Source organism: Pogonomyrmex barbatus, unplaced genomic scaffold (genome assembly GCF_055798465.1).
Source record: "Pogonomyrmex barbatus isolate J1 unplaced genomic scaffold, ASM5579846v1 scaffold16, whole genome shotgun sequence".
In the NCBI taxonomy this organism is placed as follows: Eukaryota; Metazoa; Arthropoda; class Insecta; order Hymenoptera; family Formicidae; genus Pogonomyrmex; species Pogonomyrmex barbatus.
Window position 1 is genome coordinate 51913 of NW_028297112.1, and position 16656 is coordinate 68568.

The 16656-nt window shown below is 28.7% G+C and overlaps 2 protein-coding genes across 3 annotated transcripts in view; both read right to left on the bottom strand.

The window, feature by feature from the left end:
- Positions 1-257: 257 nt before the first annotated feature.
- LOC105426153 (chronophin) lies at positions 258-2588 on the bottom strand. The gene is made up of 5 exons (XM_011637253.3): positions 2493-2588; positions 1631-1765; positions 1129-1336; positions 616-760; positions 258-420 (listed from the first exon to the last, which is right to left on the bottom strand). Exons 1-5 carry the CDS (start codon positions 2586-2588, stop codon positions 258-260), a joined length of 747 nt encoding a protein of 248 aa, XP_011635555.2.
- LOC105426150 (protein kinase C-binding protein NELL1) overlaps positions 1631-16656 on the bottom strand; it is an 86637-nt gene continuing 71611 nt past the window's right edge. For both annotated transcript variants that reach the window (XM_089073959.1, XM_089073958.1), the window contains 2 exons: positions 2493-2653; positions 1631-1765 (listed from right to left, as the gene is read on the bottom strand). In XM_089073959.1, coding sequence (XP_088930085.1) covers positions 2603-2653 — 51 coding nt within the window. In that variant the 3' untranslated portion in view covers positions 1631-1765; positions 2493-2602. The remainder of the gene's footprint in view (positions 1766-2492; positions 2654-16656) is intronic.

Here is a 16656-nt window from a genome sequence, read left to right on the forward strand (position 1 = left end):
TTTCCTCGTCTCCCTTCTTCTTTCATTGTCGCTTTCCTTCTTTCTACATATGCGCGCGGGGACGCGGACAATCTTGTATCTAACGAGGCGTAGGACGTGAGAGGGAAGCCGGTTTCCGGTCTCCTTCTTATCGAGTCTTATCTATGATTATAAATTGATTGTTTTTATATTTACCCTTTATTAAAATATTAACTATCAACTATTTTTATAATTAGATGTTAACATTAATTTTTTATAATTAGATGTTAATGTTAACATTATGAATCATTATAGGCATAGAATAGTTGACTCAAGGTAGGAAGATAATAATCCGGACAAGTATCATCTTCTTTTTGTGCCTGTTCCAATGTATCACATCCTGTGCCGACGAAAAGCTTTGTGAATCCGCACATTGAAGCAAACTTCATATCTTGATCAATCCTATATTTATATTTTCAAATCAAAATCAAATATTTTCTTTGTGTAATAAATATTTAAAATAATTTTACAGATGCAATATATATATGCAGTACACGTGTGTATGTGTATGTAGGGTGAGTATACATTTTTAATTTTGAACAATTATAAAAAATTTTTTAATAAATTAAAATATATTTTGATATCATTTTCACTTACGTGTCACCAATGAACAAACATCTTTGCGGATCTGTCACATTGCATTTATCTAAAATATAATCTTTTAAATTTTGGCTAGGTTTACCACATACAATTGGCTTTCTTCCACTCTGAGTGTTGATAATGTGTATCAATGGACCAGCACCTGAAAATGAGAAAGCACTATTTTTTTTTCTTTTTCGGTAAAATTTTAGAAAAGAGAATTTTACTATCAATGATGATTATCAAAAATAATAGGAAAACTCTATTTTAACGATTTTGATCTTTACATATGTATATATCGTCCAAAAGTTTGGAAGTATTTGCGATTTTTATCACCAAACTTCCAAACTTTTTTATCTATATCATCAAGTCTTGAAAACAAGAATTTAACTGCATTATATGCGGTATGTTTAAAATTATCGAAGGATTAGAAATGCTCAGAAATGCGACAGTACACTTGTTAGAAAATAGAAATGATAAAAACATTTTGTCATGACGATGTCGCAAGGATATTTTAATTTATCTACCTACCTAAGATTTTAATTTCGGATGATGCTTGTATCCATTCGTCTGTTGCTCCTGCTATATATAATACATCCTTACGTTTAAGGCATGATATAGCTAAAGCTAGCATTGACCAATTGCAATTAACATCAAAATCAACAATTACAGCTTTAACGGATGGTCGATTTAAAACTTCTCTTATAGTTGCACTTGGATCTGTTTGGAAAACTTTAGGCTACAAAACAAAAAATTAGTTTAATGTATTGCCATATGCTCTATGAAAAATTATATTAAAATTAGAAAAAATTGATGAGTTGATACAGTTTTCTGATAAAAAAACTTTACAGTTTTCTGATAAATTAACTTTTATAGTGTCAATAATGCCGTTTATATAAAACTTATCTCTTCCACTTTTGTTCATTTTCTCTCTCTCTCTCTCTCTCTCTCTCTCTCTCCCCTCTCCCTCTCTCTCTCTCTCTTTTATTTACAAGTCTTATAAAAAAATTGAAAATCTTATTTATTTACTTACATTCTCTATTAATTGTATTCCTGCTTCTTTCAAAACTTTTCGAGACGTATCCGAAACAATAGCAAAAACTTCGTCATGAAAATCGATTTTTTTCAAAAACCAAGTAATTAGTTTAATGGTGTTAATTATGTGGTCCTATATAAAGCGATAAAGTAATTAATTATTATCTATTGATTAAAATATTTTACAAATTGACATATTGTGTTTCAAACATAAATATATACTAGTAACTAGTTGCGTAAAATTAAAAATGTTTTTATATTAAAATAAATATATATTATAATAAATATAATAAATAATAATATAAAATAATATAAAATAAATTTAATAATATATTACAAATGGTTATTTTTAATATATGTGATTAATATATTAATGCGGATCCTTTGATTCATGAAACATTTTTTTGTTTTTCTTGATCATTTTTACAAATTTTTATAATTTATTTATTTTATAATTTATTTACATCTTAAAGCATACATATTAAGTTTGTTTGATAATTTGTTACAGAATGTGAATATATTTATGAAAAAAATCTTCATATTTAGTAAAATTTTATAGTTAAATTTTTACATTTCGTGTAAGATAAAAATAATCTCGATATGAACAAGTAATTTGTATTTCTTTCAATAATTTATTCTAATGCATGTTTGCATTAAAACAGTCCATTCTTTTATAAAAATTGATCAAATCTTACAAGAATCAATTTAGAATTATAATATTTTTACACTTATATATTTTTACAATTTCTACCATTAGAAAAAATAATAGTTTTTTTATCTTGTAATTATTTATATTATATTTGATGTAATATATAACATTCAAACTTACTAGAATAATTTAACTTCATCGCAATACATACCGAACTTAAATTCAAACAGGAATGTTGAGTACTCTTGCAATAATTTTCGAACGTTTCTGTGCTATTATTTGTTACTAGATATAATTGCTTTCCCATATTTTTCAATGTCGCTAACGATTCAGAAGCACCGTCAATAGGTTTATTGAACCACCATAAAACTCCTGGAGAATACATGTCGTTAATGATATAATATTTTGTTAAATTCCATTTATATTAATTCAAGAAAATGTAAGATAATAACACACATTAGATGTGGATCGAAAACTATAATTTCAATTTATTTATAATATTTAATTAACTATTACTTTTTTATTAAATGGTATATATCACAAACACTTTTAGCATTTTTTTTTAAATATCGAATAAAATATGATATAAAAGTTATAGTTTTTAAATTTTTGTATAAAATATAGTAAATAGGCTGTGTTCCGAAATTTACTGCCAGTACTAAAAATATATAGTTCGTGTCACATATATTGTAGATTTTTCTTCTTTTTAGTATTAGCAATGAATATTGGAATGTAGCTAGTTATTAGTATTAAATTATAAAAAAAAATTAATATCATGGTCAATTAAAATTAAAAATATCTGTGAACATCTATATTTAATAGATATATTATGGCAAAATATATGCTATGTGTATCGCATAATGTAATACAGAGAATAAATAAAAATATATATTTATATATAAATAAATTATAATTCTAATTTCTAATATAAAAAAATTTTTTTTTTAATTTCTATCCTTTTCTTTAATTTAAATGTTTCTCTTATACATTAATGTTTTTGTTACAATATATCTATCTAATCAATATAAATAAAAAACATTTCTAGTAAATTTATTCAAGATTATAAAAAATAGAATTTTACCGTCGATGTCGGATAATATTATGTCAAAGGACATCAAAAATTCTTGCAACTGTTCAGTCGAGAACTTGGTAATGTCTTTAGTTTTAGACATTATCGTTATTGTAACGTAAGCACATTTGATTCTAAAGCACAATATTCTTCTCTTTCGATGCAACTAGTTTTAGTTGACAGATATTTTGTCAATGCGAGTAATAAAAATTTTAAGACTATTTTCGAGGACTACCGTGTTGATTCATCGCACTATCTAACTGATAAGTGGAATCGATTGCTTACGGAATAATAAGAGAACTGACTAGTTCTTAATAATATCACTGACGACCAAGTTTTACGAGCACTTATAGAACGAAGTTCTACGTTCTACATGTTTATGACCTTTGCGCGACATAGCATATATATTCTATAGACGTCAGCAACGATCATCTCATGAAGTAACTACTATTATTTGCGCATGCTCGCATTAATGGATGTTATAAAAGATAGAGTGCCGTTTTAAAATGAGAATATGAGAGGAGTTAGTAGAGAAATCTTAATGATATAATATTGAATGATGTGTATTGCACGCACGCACGTCTCACACACACACACACACACACACACACACACACACACACACACACACACACACACACACACACACACACACATTGTAATATTCAAAAGTATCATAAAAATTTTATGAATATTGCAATATCCTTTTACAATAGATAAAGATAAATAATTAAAAGAAAACATAGATAAAAACATTATAAAAGCGAAATAACAATTTTAATATTACTTTTTGGCATTCCGATTGAAACAACAAATATTAATAGAAATTTTTTTATATGATAAATAATTTTAAAGAAGATGCCAAAATATTTAAAAAACTTCTTAAATTTCAATACTTATAATAACATATTTCAAGAAAAAATTGTAAACAAAATTGGATACTGTTCCCGGTAAATGATATTTCTATACAGGATTATTTCCAGTTTGTTTAGATAATGAGAGCAATTTTCATTAATTTTCAGAAAGTTTTATACGAAGTAAAGGTGATAGAAAAATGAATGAGGAATAGCAGTTTTTGATTTTTTTTTTATATTCCACAACACACATGCGCTTACTGGTAATTGTTACAGTTATTTATCGTACTCATTAAACTACTATTAAACATAACAATATCCTTTGATATTAAATAGAGCTATAAAATTCCGAACTTTTCTGGTTACTGCCAATGCTTAACAGTCTTGACAATCCTGACTATCGAAGTTATTACTGAGAGCTTATTTTCATAATTATAATCATAATGATCATTAGAATCATAAATATCATTATAATCATAATGATTACTTGCACCGATAGTAATATTGATCATATGAGGCACGCGTAAAGCTTTCACTGCACAAATGACTAAAGTTTATTACCATAAGGCGAAAGGCGCAAGGATCAATTTTCCCCTTGAGATATACTTTTTTTTATTCACATATGAAACCAATCAATTTTTTAAGAGAAAATCTATTTTCATTATACTATCGTTCTAGTTCTAAGAGAATTTTTTAATAAAATATTTTGATTATTTCATTTCTACATCATTAATTAAACTATACAGCCAAATATATTATTTCATGTAGAATTCACAAAATTAAATATTTCTTGAAAAAAATTTATTGATCTTTATATAATTTAATGTTGAATTCAAAGAATGTTATTAGTTAAATTTGGTTAAGCTCCGAGATATGCGATAATAAACGTTTTATATACATAGAAATTCAGTATTATAAATAAATTTGACTTTATCTATCGCCGCCTTGATTCTAGGTATCATCAATCTATCCATCGAACTATCTACCTGATTTATCTGTCTAAAAATATTACATTACTAGATAAATTTACAAATTATTAATCTGAAGAGACCAACATATTTTCTGATGTAATTTTCATTATTTAAGATCATTATTTAGTACATGTCCATATTTAAAATTATTTTTTGTTATATAGAATTGACCTGAACATTTGATTGATGTTTTCTCAACTTTTCAATATTTTCTATCGGCGATTTTGCTGTTTTCTGATAATGATAATATAATAATCTTTTCTTCTTTTTTTCAAAAAGTTATGTCTATGCCAATATAAATCGAACTAATTATCACCATTTAACAAATATCGATTTTATAAATATAATTAACAAAATTTATTTATTGATTAATAATTAGATTAAAAATAAGAAACATATAATATATCTTGAGATCATACAAAACTTTTATGTAATATACGTCTTTGTTTGTCTTGGCGGCGAAATTTTCCTTGACCGTTTATTTTATATATAAATAAAATTATATTGTTTCGAATGCAGATTTTTCTTCAAGAGTTCTTTGTGTTGCTTGTTTATTCATTTTATAAGATATGCGATATTAATCATTTTCTATAGCACTAATTAATTATTTTCTATCATCGATCATCATTCACTGATAGACATTGGAATTTGAAAAGTCATTCATCGCTTATTCTTATATTAATGACGTATTAAGTCATAAATACTTTTATTGTAGATAATTGAATATTATACAAAGAGCATAGAATAAAAAAAATAAAATCTTTCTTATATGCAATTAAAATTTACTTTCAAAATAGCAGATAACATAATTAAGTACTTAAACGAAATAGAATTGTAATAAAAGCCAATTATGTTACAAAGTTAATATCTTAAAATATTAAATTTATGGTGTAAAATAACTTAACTAATATGTTTAATAATTTACATTTAATATTAATCTTTAATTGCATATCGATGATATGGAGGAAATCTCATAAACTGATCGCGCGGTCAAATATGATATGGTGAATAATAAAATAATAATTAAGCAAGTTACATAACATTATAAACTTGTAACAAAATGTATTATACCGTATCGTATCATTTAAGTTATTTAAATCATAGCAAAGAAATCTTATGTTTTGAAGCATTAATTATTATATATTAATTAATAACTCAACGGAAATCGTACGAAATTATATTAGTAAATAACAACTAGAACATAAATTTTCTACATATTTTCATAATAAATAAAGTTCATTGTTCACGAAGCATAAAATAGAGATTTTAATTTTTATTTATTTATGCCCTTTAAAATAAACATAGGTTACATTTACGTACCGTTCTCCACGAGGTCTTCACGAAAAAAATATTCATGCAAATAGAAGCGTTAGATAATTTAGGACAATTTTTATGGAAAATATAGCCGGAATATTGATAACAAACAAAACATCGTCACACAAAATAATACAAGAACCAACATTGATATAATGATTTTCGACTATGCGATTTTCCTGTTTTCCCATCATTTACTTGTATGTGAATTCGTACGACGCAATTCTTTTCTCCTTATTTCGTATGTAAATAGATAAGATCGCGATAATTGATAAGATCGCGATAAGCTGCTATTGATTATGTCACGTATATATTCACGCTTGGTGCATATGCATGTACGCGTATGCACGCGAGCGCGCATTTTAAAGAAACGGGGAAAATAGCAGAGCACTTTGTATGTATATTCATTTATTTATTTATTTATATATTTATATATATGTATATATATATATATATATATATATATATATATATGTTTTTCTCATTAGTGCCTATTTATTGTTATAGTCACGGAGGAATGTTATAGTTATAGTTAGTGGTCGTGATTGAGCGAGATGAAGAATCATCCAGATGCATTCATCATCCGGCTGAGAATTATAATAGGAGACTTTATAATTGGCGCAGCAAAATATTTCTTTGAAACAATTCTTCTCGTGCGTCGCTTAGAATTCAATTTAACAATTACATTTAGCTAGGCCTTCATCACGGTTATGGCTGAGATGTAAATATTTCCTAAAATTAGGTGGGCTGAGTATCCTCGCGTCTTTCATTATCTTCCAATTATAATTAATGTCATTTAGGCTATTGCTCATATGCGAGTCGTAAATATTTAACTTCTGATTTGGTTAAATATTATTCGGCGCTACGCATGAATTATACAATAATTTCAAATGTCTACTAGAATAGTGTTTAGAACGTCAACGATCAATTTACAATTATTTTTCAATTCTTGATTGATGTGAATCGTGAATATCTGTGTTAGAATTGATTTATTTTGATTGTTCTGACAGGTATGAATACGTAAAATATATAATACCATAATCAATAAAACATATATTAATGATAATATATTAATGATAAATTAATGAGAGAAAGAAGAAAATGCAAATAACGTTTCAAAGACATGACATACTTTTGTAATCATCATCATTAACTTGTTATATTAAATAAATGGCAATATCAAACAAAAGTTTTCAAGAGAATATTCGTCATGAATTCAATTCATGCTCACGAGTTTTGCTACGAAAATTCTTTATCTTATATTTAACTCTCTGCAAGAATCTATTCTATTACAAATGCACACTTTGCGAACAGGCAAAATGTTGAAGAACAACAGTCTTCTTGCGGCACCGATACCGATAGAAAGTTAATTATCCGGCATAAATAATCGGCATAGATTAAAATCTGTCAATTCGACTCATCTTATATGTTATATGCAAAATACATATAAGAAAAGTTTAGTGTAATCCTCTATCACTCAAGAATGTTGAAGTAGCGAACATATTTCATTTTCATCTTATGTAAGAACAGAACAAATTGCAAGAATACGATCTTCCTATTCGGCACGATGGGCTTTTAACTACAGTATGCAATACATCTAAAAAAAAATTCACTCTTTCGATCAGCATTAATTATATTACACAGAAACAATTATTTTACAACTATAATATATAAGAACCGAATTACTATCATTTATTTAATTGTTTGTCACTATAATCATACTTTATTCGGCTTTAATAATAAACAATTACATATATAACAATGTTAAAACTGTTTTATTGCCATACTGTAAATTATAAAGCCATTCTATTTTTTAATGGCGCATTTCGACATCTCAATTAAAAGCCGTGAATCGAGCATAAGTTCGTCTCTCGTAGAATGACAAGTGAGAATTGAATTGAATCGCATTTTTAGAAGATTAAATTCCCGTTAGGTTTAAAAATCGCATCTATTTCATTACGTTCGTTATAAACATACTTTTTCACACAAGCGTAACTTATTTAGATACATACCCTACAATGATTGTATATATTTCATGTCACTTGTATTGTCACATGATATAATCCTCCATAATGAATTTTTAGAGCCATCGCATTGTCATTAGTAATAACGATTGATAGTCGGTACGATCAGTTGGAAAATATAAATGAATTTGCAATTACTTATATATATATATATATATATATATATAATATATATATATATCACACACAGTATAATGTAATGTATGCATTTTATTTTTTATTACGTACCCAAGTCATCCACACGCACGCACGCACGCACGCACGCACGCGCATGCACGACATATACGCACGCATACACAGATGCGCGCACACACACACACACACACACACACACACACACACACACACACACACACACACACACACACACACACACACACGTGCACGCGCGTATACATGCGTGTACAAAAGCAAAATGTACGTTTTATATTATACCGTGTACTATACAGAGTGGCCCATGTAAAGTGTAACAAGCTAATAACTTTAAAAATATTTGTTGAATCAAAAAGTTATTTATAAAAAAGTTTCATGTATTCGAGGAGCCTTTCTATGTAAACATAATGTTGGGTATATGGATTTATTGTACTCAAACACACAGCCATAATGTTATAATAGGCTTTTTATTCTGAACAATGTCAGCAAACAAGTCAGGCCAATAATCAAGCGAGAGAAGGAGGGAAGGAGAGAGGAGGGGGGGAGAAAGAGAGAGAGAGAGAGAGAGAGAGAGAGAGAAAAGTCAAAAGAAAACAAAACAAAAAAACAAAATGTCGCAAAAATTATAATTTTTCAAAACCTAGATTTAAATTTAAAAATAAATTTCATCTTTAATTGAAAGTTAAATTATACATTTTAACATTCCTCGATTTAATCAGCTTCAAAATCTTCAACATTAATCTGATTTCTTTAGTCCTTTATTCCCGAACAATGTTTAACAAATTGAATATATGAAAGCAACTTTGTATGTCTGCCACTTAATTCTTATTCTGTTCAAATACTCAATCGTCATCATTTTCTTTTCGTACAAATTCCTTATAAAATTCCTATATTGACATCGACGTTTTAATCATCTATGCTTCCAGCGAACAAGCAGATGTATACATTGTAGTTTCCATTGTTTTAAATGAAATTACATCAGTTATTTTCAAATTGTTTAAAAGTCTTTTTTTATCCATATTAATTGTGATGACGTTGTAGCATCATCACCATATATTCAATTTCGGTGGACGATAAAACCAATGTCGTTTTGTCTCTTTGTAGTCCACAAAATTGTTTTCCCGAATATATTTACGAGAAATCCGAAATTCAATTTTTTCTGCCTGATAATCAGCATCAACAAAACAGAATAATTTGTCAGTTATTCCTCTTTCTTGTAGAACTAAAAAAATGTACAATTCGATAAATGTTCAACATTCTTTTAATATAACACAGTATTCTTTTCAAATTTTTACATCGAATTTGGTTTGATTATATTAATATTGACTGAAATAATTTTAACTATAAAACTCAGATCTGGTTGAATAGTCAACATGATGATATACGATAAGGCAGCTTACTAATTTTTTGTAAGGCTTCGAACTTCTCAGACGTTAGTAGATTCTCTCCGCTGTCTGGAATTAGCATCCATATTAGATATAGGTATCCTTGTTGAATTGCACTTCTTCATCTTGAAATGCTGCAGCGATCTTTGCAAATAGTTATATTGACTAAGGCGTATTTCTATATTCAATCTCTTACTATTAATGCCAAAAAACCACTGTAATTCGCTTAGCGAATTTTTTTATTTGCTTGAGCCGAACTTGCTTGTTCAAGTAAACCGAAACGTGTGTAGCAGCGTGATAAGCTGAAGTCAGATCAGAAGTTAGCGAAAACTAATTATGTTAAAATATCTACAAAAAAGTTACTCTCTAATTGCTCCTTCTATATCCATAATCAATTTAATTAATTAATATTAATAACGTTATTATAATCAAAAACAGTCACAAATTTTTACTTAGCAAATAATCCTATTTACACTTACTTACTTTTTAAAATCTATTCTTATGAAATGATTGCTTCTCGATCGCTTTTTTTTATTCCCATTGTTAGACGCTAGAATTTTTCAGTTCAGTTAAGGAGTAATTCTTTGATGTATCGATGTGTGTTTCACATAACTACTTACTTTTACTTTTCATTGATTGTGTCAAACTTCCAATTGATTTAGTTCAATTAAACGCTTTAAAAAAGCATGTAGATGCATTACGATCATCTTGTAGATATACGTATCATCCTGCATATACGTGTTTTCGCAAGCAAGTGCTTGTCAAGTTTGTCGGAATATTATCGTGTAGGTAATAAAACAATATCGGAAATACACACACACACACACGCACACACACACACACACACACACGCACACACGCACACACACACACACACACACACACACACACACACACACACACACACACGTTCCGGCAGACAGGCTTGACAGGTTTACTTGTAGAAAACGTGTGGCCGGCTTAACTTGAATTTGTCACGCTGCTACACGCGCTCCGTTTATTTGGCAACTGACAAGTCAGTTTAGCTCAAACAAATTGAACGATTTTTCTCAAGCCACTTGCGCAAATTAAAATAACTATACAATTTTCTCGTTTCATATCAAGAATGCAAGAATGCAAAAACCACACTTGTGCTTGCGCATGTGTACACTTGATAAATTTACGTCTTGTTATGTGTATCTTGTATAAATGATTGCTTTAATGATGTTAATAGGTGCATACGTTTCTTTATAGTCGTATTCTTTTTTCTAACGCGTGACTTTTATAACTAATCTTGCTTTATGTTTTTTGGCGTTTCTAGTTTTATCTCTTTTTATCTTAATGATCCATCTATTGCCCATTAATAATTTCTCTTCAGGTAATTAGTAATTAGTTTCCAATATTATTTTCTATCAATGCTAATATTCTATCTCTTCTTTTATTGTTCGCATCTATTCTTGTTTATCATCGTAAGAATCAATATTTTCAAAGTTATCTCGTATAGTTTTCGTGTATGTTTCAGCGTATGCGTAACACGAGAACTACATAGTTTTCCAGCTGATGAAATTTCTTCATTATTCGACCACTTTGATGCAGGAGTTTCTACATATTCTATTTCTTATTTTATTCTTTATTTACTTATTTTTAGCTGTCTACTTAGTGTACTTTGAGTATTTTCTTCAGAGTATTCTTCTTCAATTTCTTCTTCATGCTCCGGTATGTCTTTCAATCGTATTCCTAATCCATTTCTTTGATGCATCTAATTCTCGCTTAGTAAATCATTAAAAATAAATCTTGTTTCGTTAAATATGATATCTGTTCTGGTTATGACTTTTTTTTCCAGAGGAAAGAGAATTCCAGAGTTTGTAACCATTCGGACAATATCCAATGAAATTTAAGTCATTTAAGTCTTTTAGATTCAAGTTTTCCTGGAACAAGTTCCAGATACTTATAAATATGCAATCAAATATGCAATCGAACACTCCAAGTTTTCCGAAACCGGGAAACGTTTTCGTTGTATTATAAAGCAGCAGGAATTTTTCTTTCTTTCTAAAGATGATGTGATACTTGAATTTGTTAGAAACAGAAATCTACATTACCTCCATCCAAAAAATCTTTTCAAGTTTTGAGTTTAAGAACATGCATCAAGTCTTTTAGAATTATGCGATTCATCCACTTAGCTACATCATTTTGTTGGGGGGTGTATCGGAGAGTAAGCTCAAACTATAGCCTTTTCGCTCAAAAAACTATTTGATCTCGGATGATACACTTCTGCTCGTTATCGTATCTAAAACATTATAATTTATCTTTATGTTGACGTAAGCCATAGCTTGCCATAGCTTACCATAGCTTCAAATGTTTTGAAAAAAACGCAACATTTTCTTTTTGGATCTTTCCTTTTTGTATTAAAACGTAAACACAAAATGTACAATGTAAATAGTCACCAATAAAGGTAAGAACATATCTCACATTTTGATAGGATGTAGAATTTATTCGATAGGATCCGATATAATCGCTATATATCAATTATAATGGACGTGTAGCACACATTTATTTTGAGGCATGTGAGTCTATTTTTTTCTTGATGTATATTTCATTTCGAAGTGACTTTGAAAAATTTGTATTTATTGCAACAGTTTGATTTGAAAGTTTTTTCACATCTTCGTAATTTAGATAATTCATTTTTTTGCGTCATAGCTCTAGTTCTGCATCATATTGCATATTCATATTGCATGAATTACTCTCTTAAAATTCAATTCATAGTTCTATATTTTATTTCTATTGCGCGATAATATTTAGTTAGTTAGTTTTGTAATTAATTCTCATCTATTTTCGCTTAGATTAGTCGAAAACCGTTTCATCTTATGTTTTCATACTAATAGAAAATTATATTCAAGGTTGAAAGTACTTCTTTTTCCATAACCAAGATTTCCTTCTAGAATTTATAAGCTGAATTTCATGAATCTTACTAGTTTGTAGAAAACTTCCTGATTTTGCAATCCTTATTATTACAAGTGTCTCCAGTTCTCTTATACAACTATTATTCATAATCAGACAAACAGACAGTTCTCTTATACAACTATTATTCATAATCAGACAAATACTTCCATTTATTAATTGCTCAGTAGCACTCGAATTCAAGAACCATTAAATGCTGGTGCTTATATTATTTCCAACTGTCGCTGAAAAACAATAAATTGTTTATCTTTAATCGTTATCTTGTTTTTACATTCAGAGGCTGCACATACGTTTTGCGTTTTCTTTGCAACTTATTCTGAGAGCCTCTTTTGATATTTAGGATATTTGTGTGCAATTTTATCACAGTTGCATTAAAAGAAAAGAACCGTGTGTTGCTTGATTTCTATGTTTTATTGCCTTTCTTCAACTTCTGTCAATATTACGATGCATGAAACTGATATTTGACTGACAATTGAACCAATTTCTCTCTATCCGTCTTTATATCATATTATTTAGCCTTTATCATTTTTTTTTGAATTTGCTTTTAAAAAAATCCTAGTATTAGATTATCCGCAGCTTGACTTTTAATTGCAGTATATTATCATTTTTAGATTGTATCGTAAGTAGAAGATGACATGTTAAATCTATTTTCTCTAGATTATCAATCGCAAATCTCGAGTGCTTTTACCAAATTTAAAAAAATGTGTAGTCAATGTCCTTTATCTCATTAAATTTCATTGAGTTGGCTATCGATAGGTAAGTCATTTCTCTCAATGAAATTTGATGAGCAATGAAATTTGAATAGCTCTTTTCGTTCATTTCACAAAATGTTGACCATAGATTGAAGGTTTCTTTTATCCTTTCTCTTATCCTTGGTACTCAAGGTGATTTTTAGATATACATTGAATATATTGAATGATTTATTATTGACTTATTATTTTCGATCCTTGATTTTCTCTAATCTGTAACTCTGTTGTTATCTTGTTCTATTGTATCTGTATTTTTACCATTTCTATGTATGGTTGTGTTACAAAGCTAAGCAAAGCTATTTCTATTAACAAATTTGGAACTTTCAATTGCTAAAATTTGTTCCGTTAAACAACGAGGTTCTATATTTTTTCTATGTTAATTTCTATCATTGTATTCTTGTGAGATTAACTACATGACTTCATTAATGTTATTACACTTGAGAATTCTATTTATACAAATCTCAATTTTTGGTAAAAATTTTGAGCCCACTTGTATTGTGAATTTATTGTATTCAAACACAGCCATAAAGTTATAATATAATAAAATTTTTATTTTGAACAGTATGAATATAAGTCAGGCAGTGAGCAAGCGAGAGAGCGAGAGAGAGAGAGAGAGAGAGAGAGAGAGAGAGAGAGAGAGAAAGAGAAAGAGAAGCAAAACTAAAACAAAATAAAAAGAAGAAGAACAAAATGCTGCGAAAAAAAAATTATAATTTGCAAAACCTACATTTAAATTTAAAAATGAACTTAATCTTTAATTGACAATTAAGATGTACATTTTAACACATAAAGTCGCTCCCACTCCCACTTCTAGAGAAATAACTTCATATTTCAAATTAACCTCTTATAAACTATTACATATTTGAATTCTATGGGAAAAAACAAGAAAATTTTACAATTTGTTTGAAAAATGCTCATCAAAAGTTATAATCACATTTAAACTTTTAGCGATTTCATCCATTTGATTAGGTTTCACTGGCAGCTTGTATTCATAATAAAACAAAAAAAGAAAAACAAAGGCCTAGAACGATTCTAGACGAATACGATTCTAGAGTACGTACTTGATATTAATAAAATAAAAATATAAACATATACATATTTATTGAAATGCATAAATAGAAGATCAGTAGTATTTAATCAGTTTAAGCTAATTTCTATGCTATCAATCTTGAAAAATATGACTTGATTTAACGTAAAAGTTGATATGTTGCTAATTTTGGGAAAACGTGAAAAAAATTCTCAATGTGCAGCGCAACTATTTCCAGAACATTACAATATTCAAAAATTGCGTATGATATTTGTTCGTCTAGAAAATTGTTTATGTGCGCATGATCGTATAACTTTAGCTGTTTTTGTTAATTCGCGTTGACTGACATGTGAATGTACTTTAATTGCCGCAAGAATATTGACACTATTTATTATCTCAACTGATCATTGATTTTGCTCTTTGTCTGTTAATTATACTTAATTAATCATGCACACGTAAACGTTGATGCACTCGTATGCCCGCAGGCACGCACGCACGCACGCATGCATGCATACACATATTTTTCTATGCTGATTTTGCGTACATACATACATGCATACACACACACACCACACACACACACACACACACACACACACACACACACATACACACACACACACACACACACACACACATACACGCACGCACGCACGCACGCACGCACGCACGCGCGCGCGCGCGCGCGCGCGCACACACACACACACACACACACACACACACACATACACACACACACACACACACACACACATAAATACAAGTGTTAAGTGATTTAGCGAAACATTTACAATTTATTTATAAGGCCCAAATATTGTGCGCTACTTGTTCAATTAAATACGCAATAAGAGCTTTTTTGCGAATGCGCTTTTAGTTCATTTGATCATGCTCGATCCACGGAGATTATATGATGGCTACGATCGACAATCGATACTGAAGATCAATATTGTCAAACAGTTATTACAGATCAATTCATAAATTCAGAACATTTTTATTAGAAATTTTCAGAAATCTTCTACATGTAACAATTATTTACGATTCCTTGATATATTGTTTATATTGTTATATTAATCATGCGCTTTGTTGAAATGATTATGAAGAAATATGATTGTATATTGTTTACGCTTGTTTACGAAACGATCTAATTGTTAAAATGTGAATTACTGTGCAATAATTCTTAATCGTAAATAGTGTTATAACAATTTTCCTTAAGTCTTAAATGATAATTTTTGTAACCTTTTTACTAGCAAAATAATTACGTATGAAAATCGAATTTATAAACAAATTTTGTTTTTATAAAATAACATAAATAACATAAATAACATATTCCATGACTTATCAAATTCACAAAAAATAGTTTTTAATTCTTACCTAATGTACCTTTATCACTCTTATGTAGATACTTATTAATTTTAACTTACACACACCCACCCACTCACCCACCTACTCCCCCCCCCCCCTCCTCACACACGCCGCACATACATACATACACACAGAGGAAGTTTTTTAATAGGTGTTAAATAATGCTCAGTAATTATATAGCGGTATTTCTCATTAAAAATTAAGTTGAAAAATCTTGAATTATTTTTTTCTACAATAAGTAATTATTGAGAAAAGATAATTTAATATCAGCACTATCTTTCAGACCTGTGAGTGAGCCAAACATAACGATTGAGCCGATCACGTGCACTATCAAACGCAGTTTATGTATGCCTGTTTAAAAGATGGCGTTAATTAAATAAACTTTTCTCTCTAATTACTTCATTACACAATAAGGAAAAGAAAATATAATAGTTCAAAACTTTTTCACTCAAATTTTAATGAGAAATATCGCTATATAATTAATGGGCTTTATTTATACTCTGTGTGTGTGTGTGTGTGTGTGTGTGTGT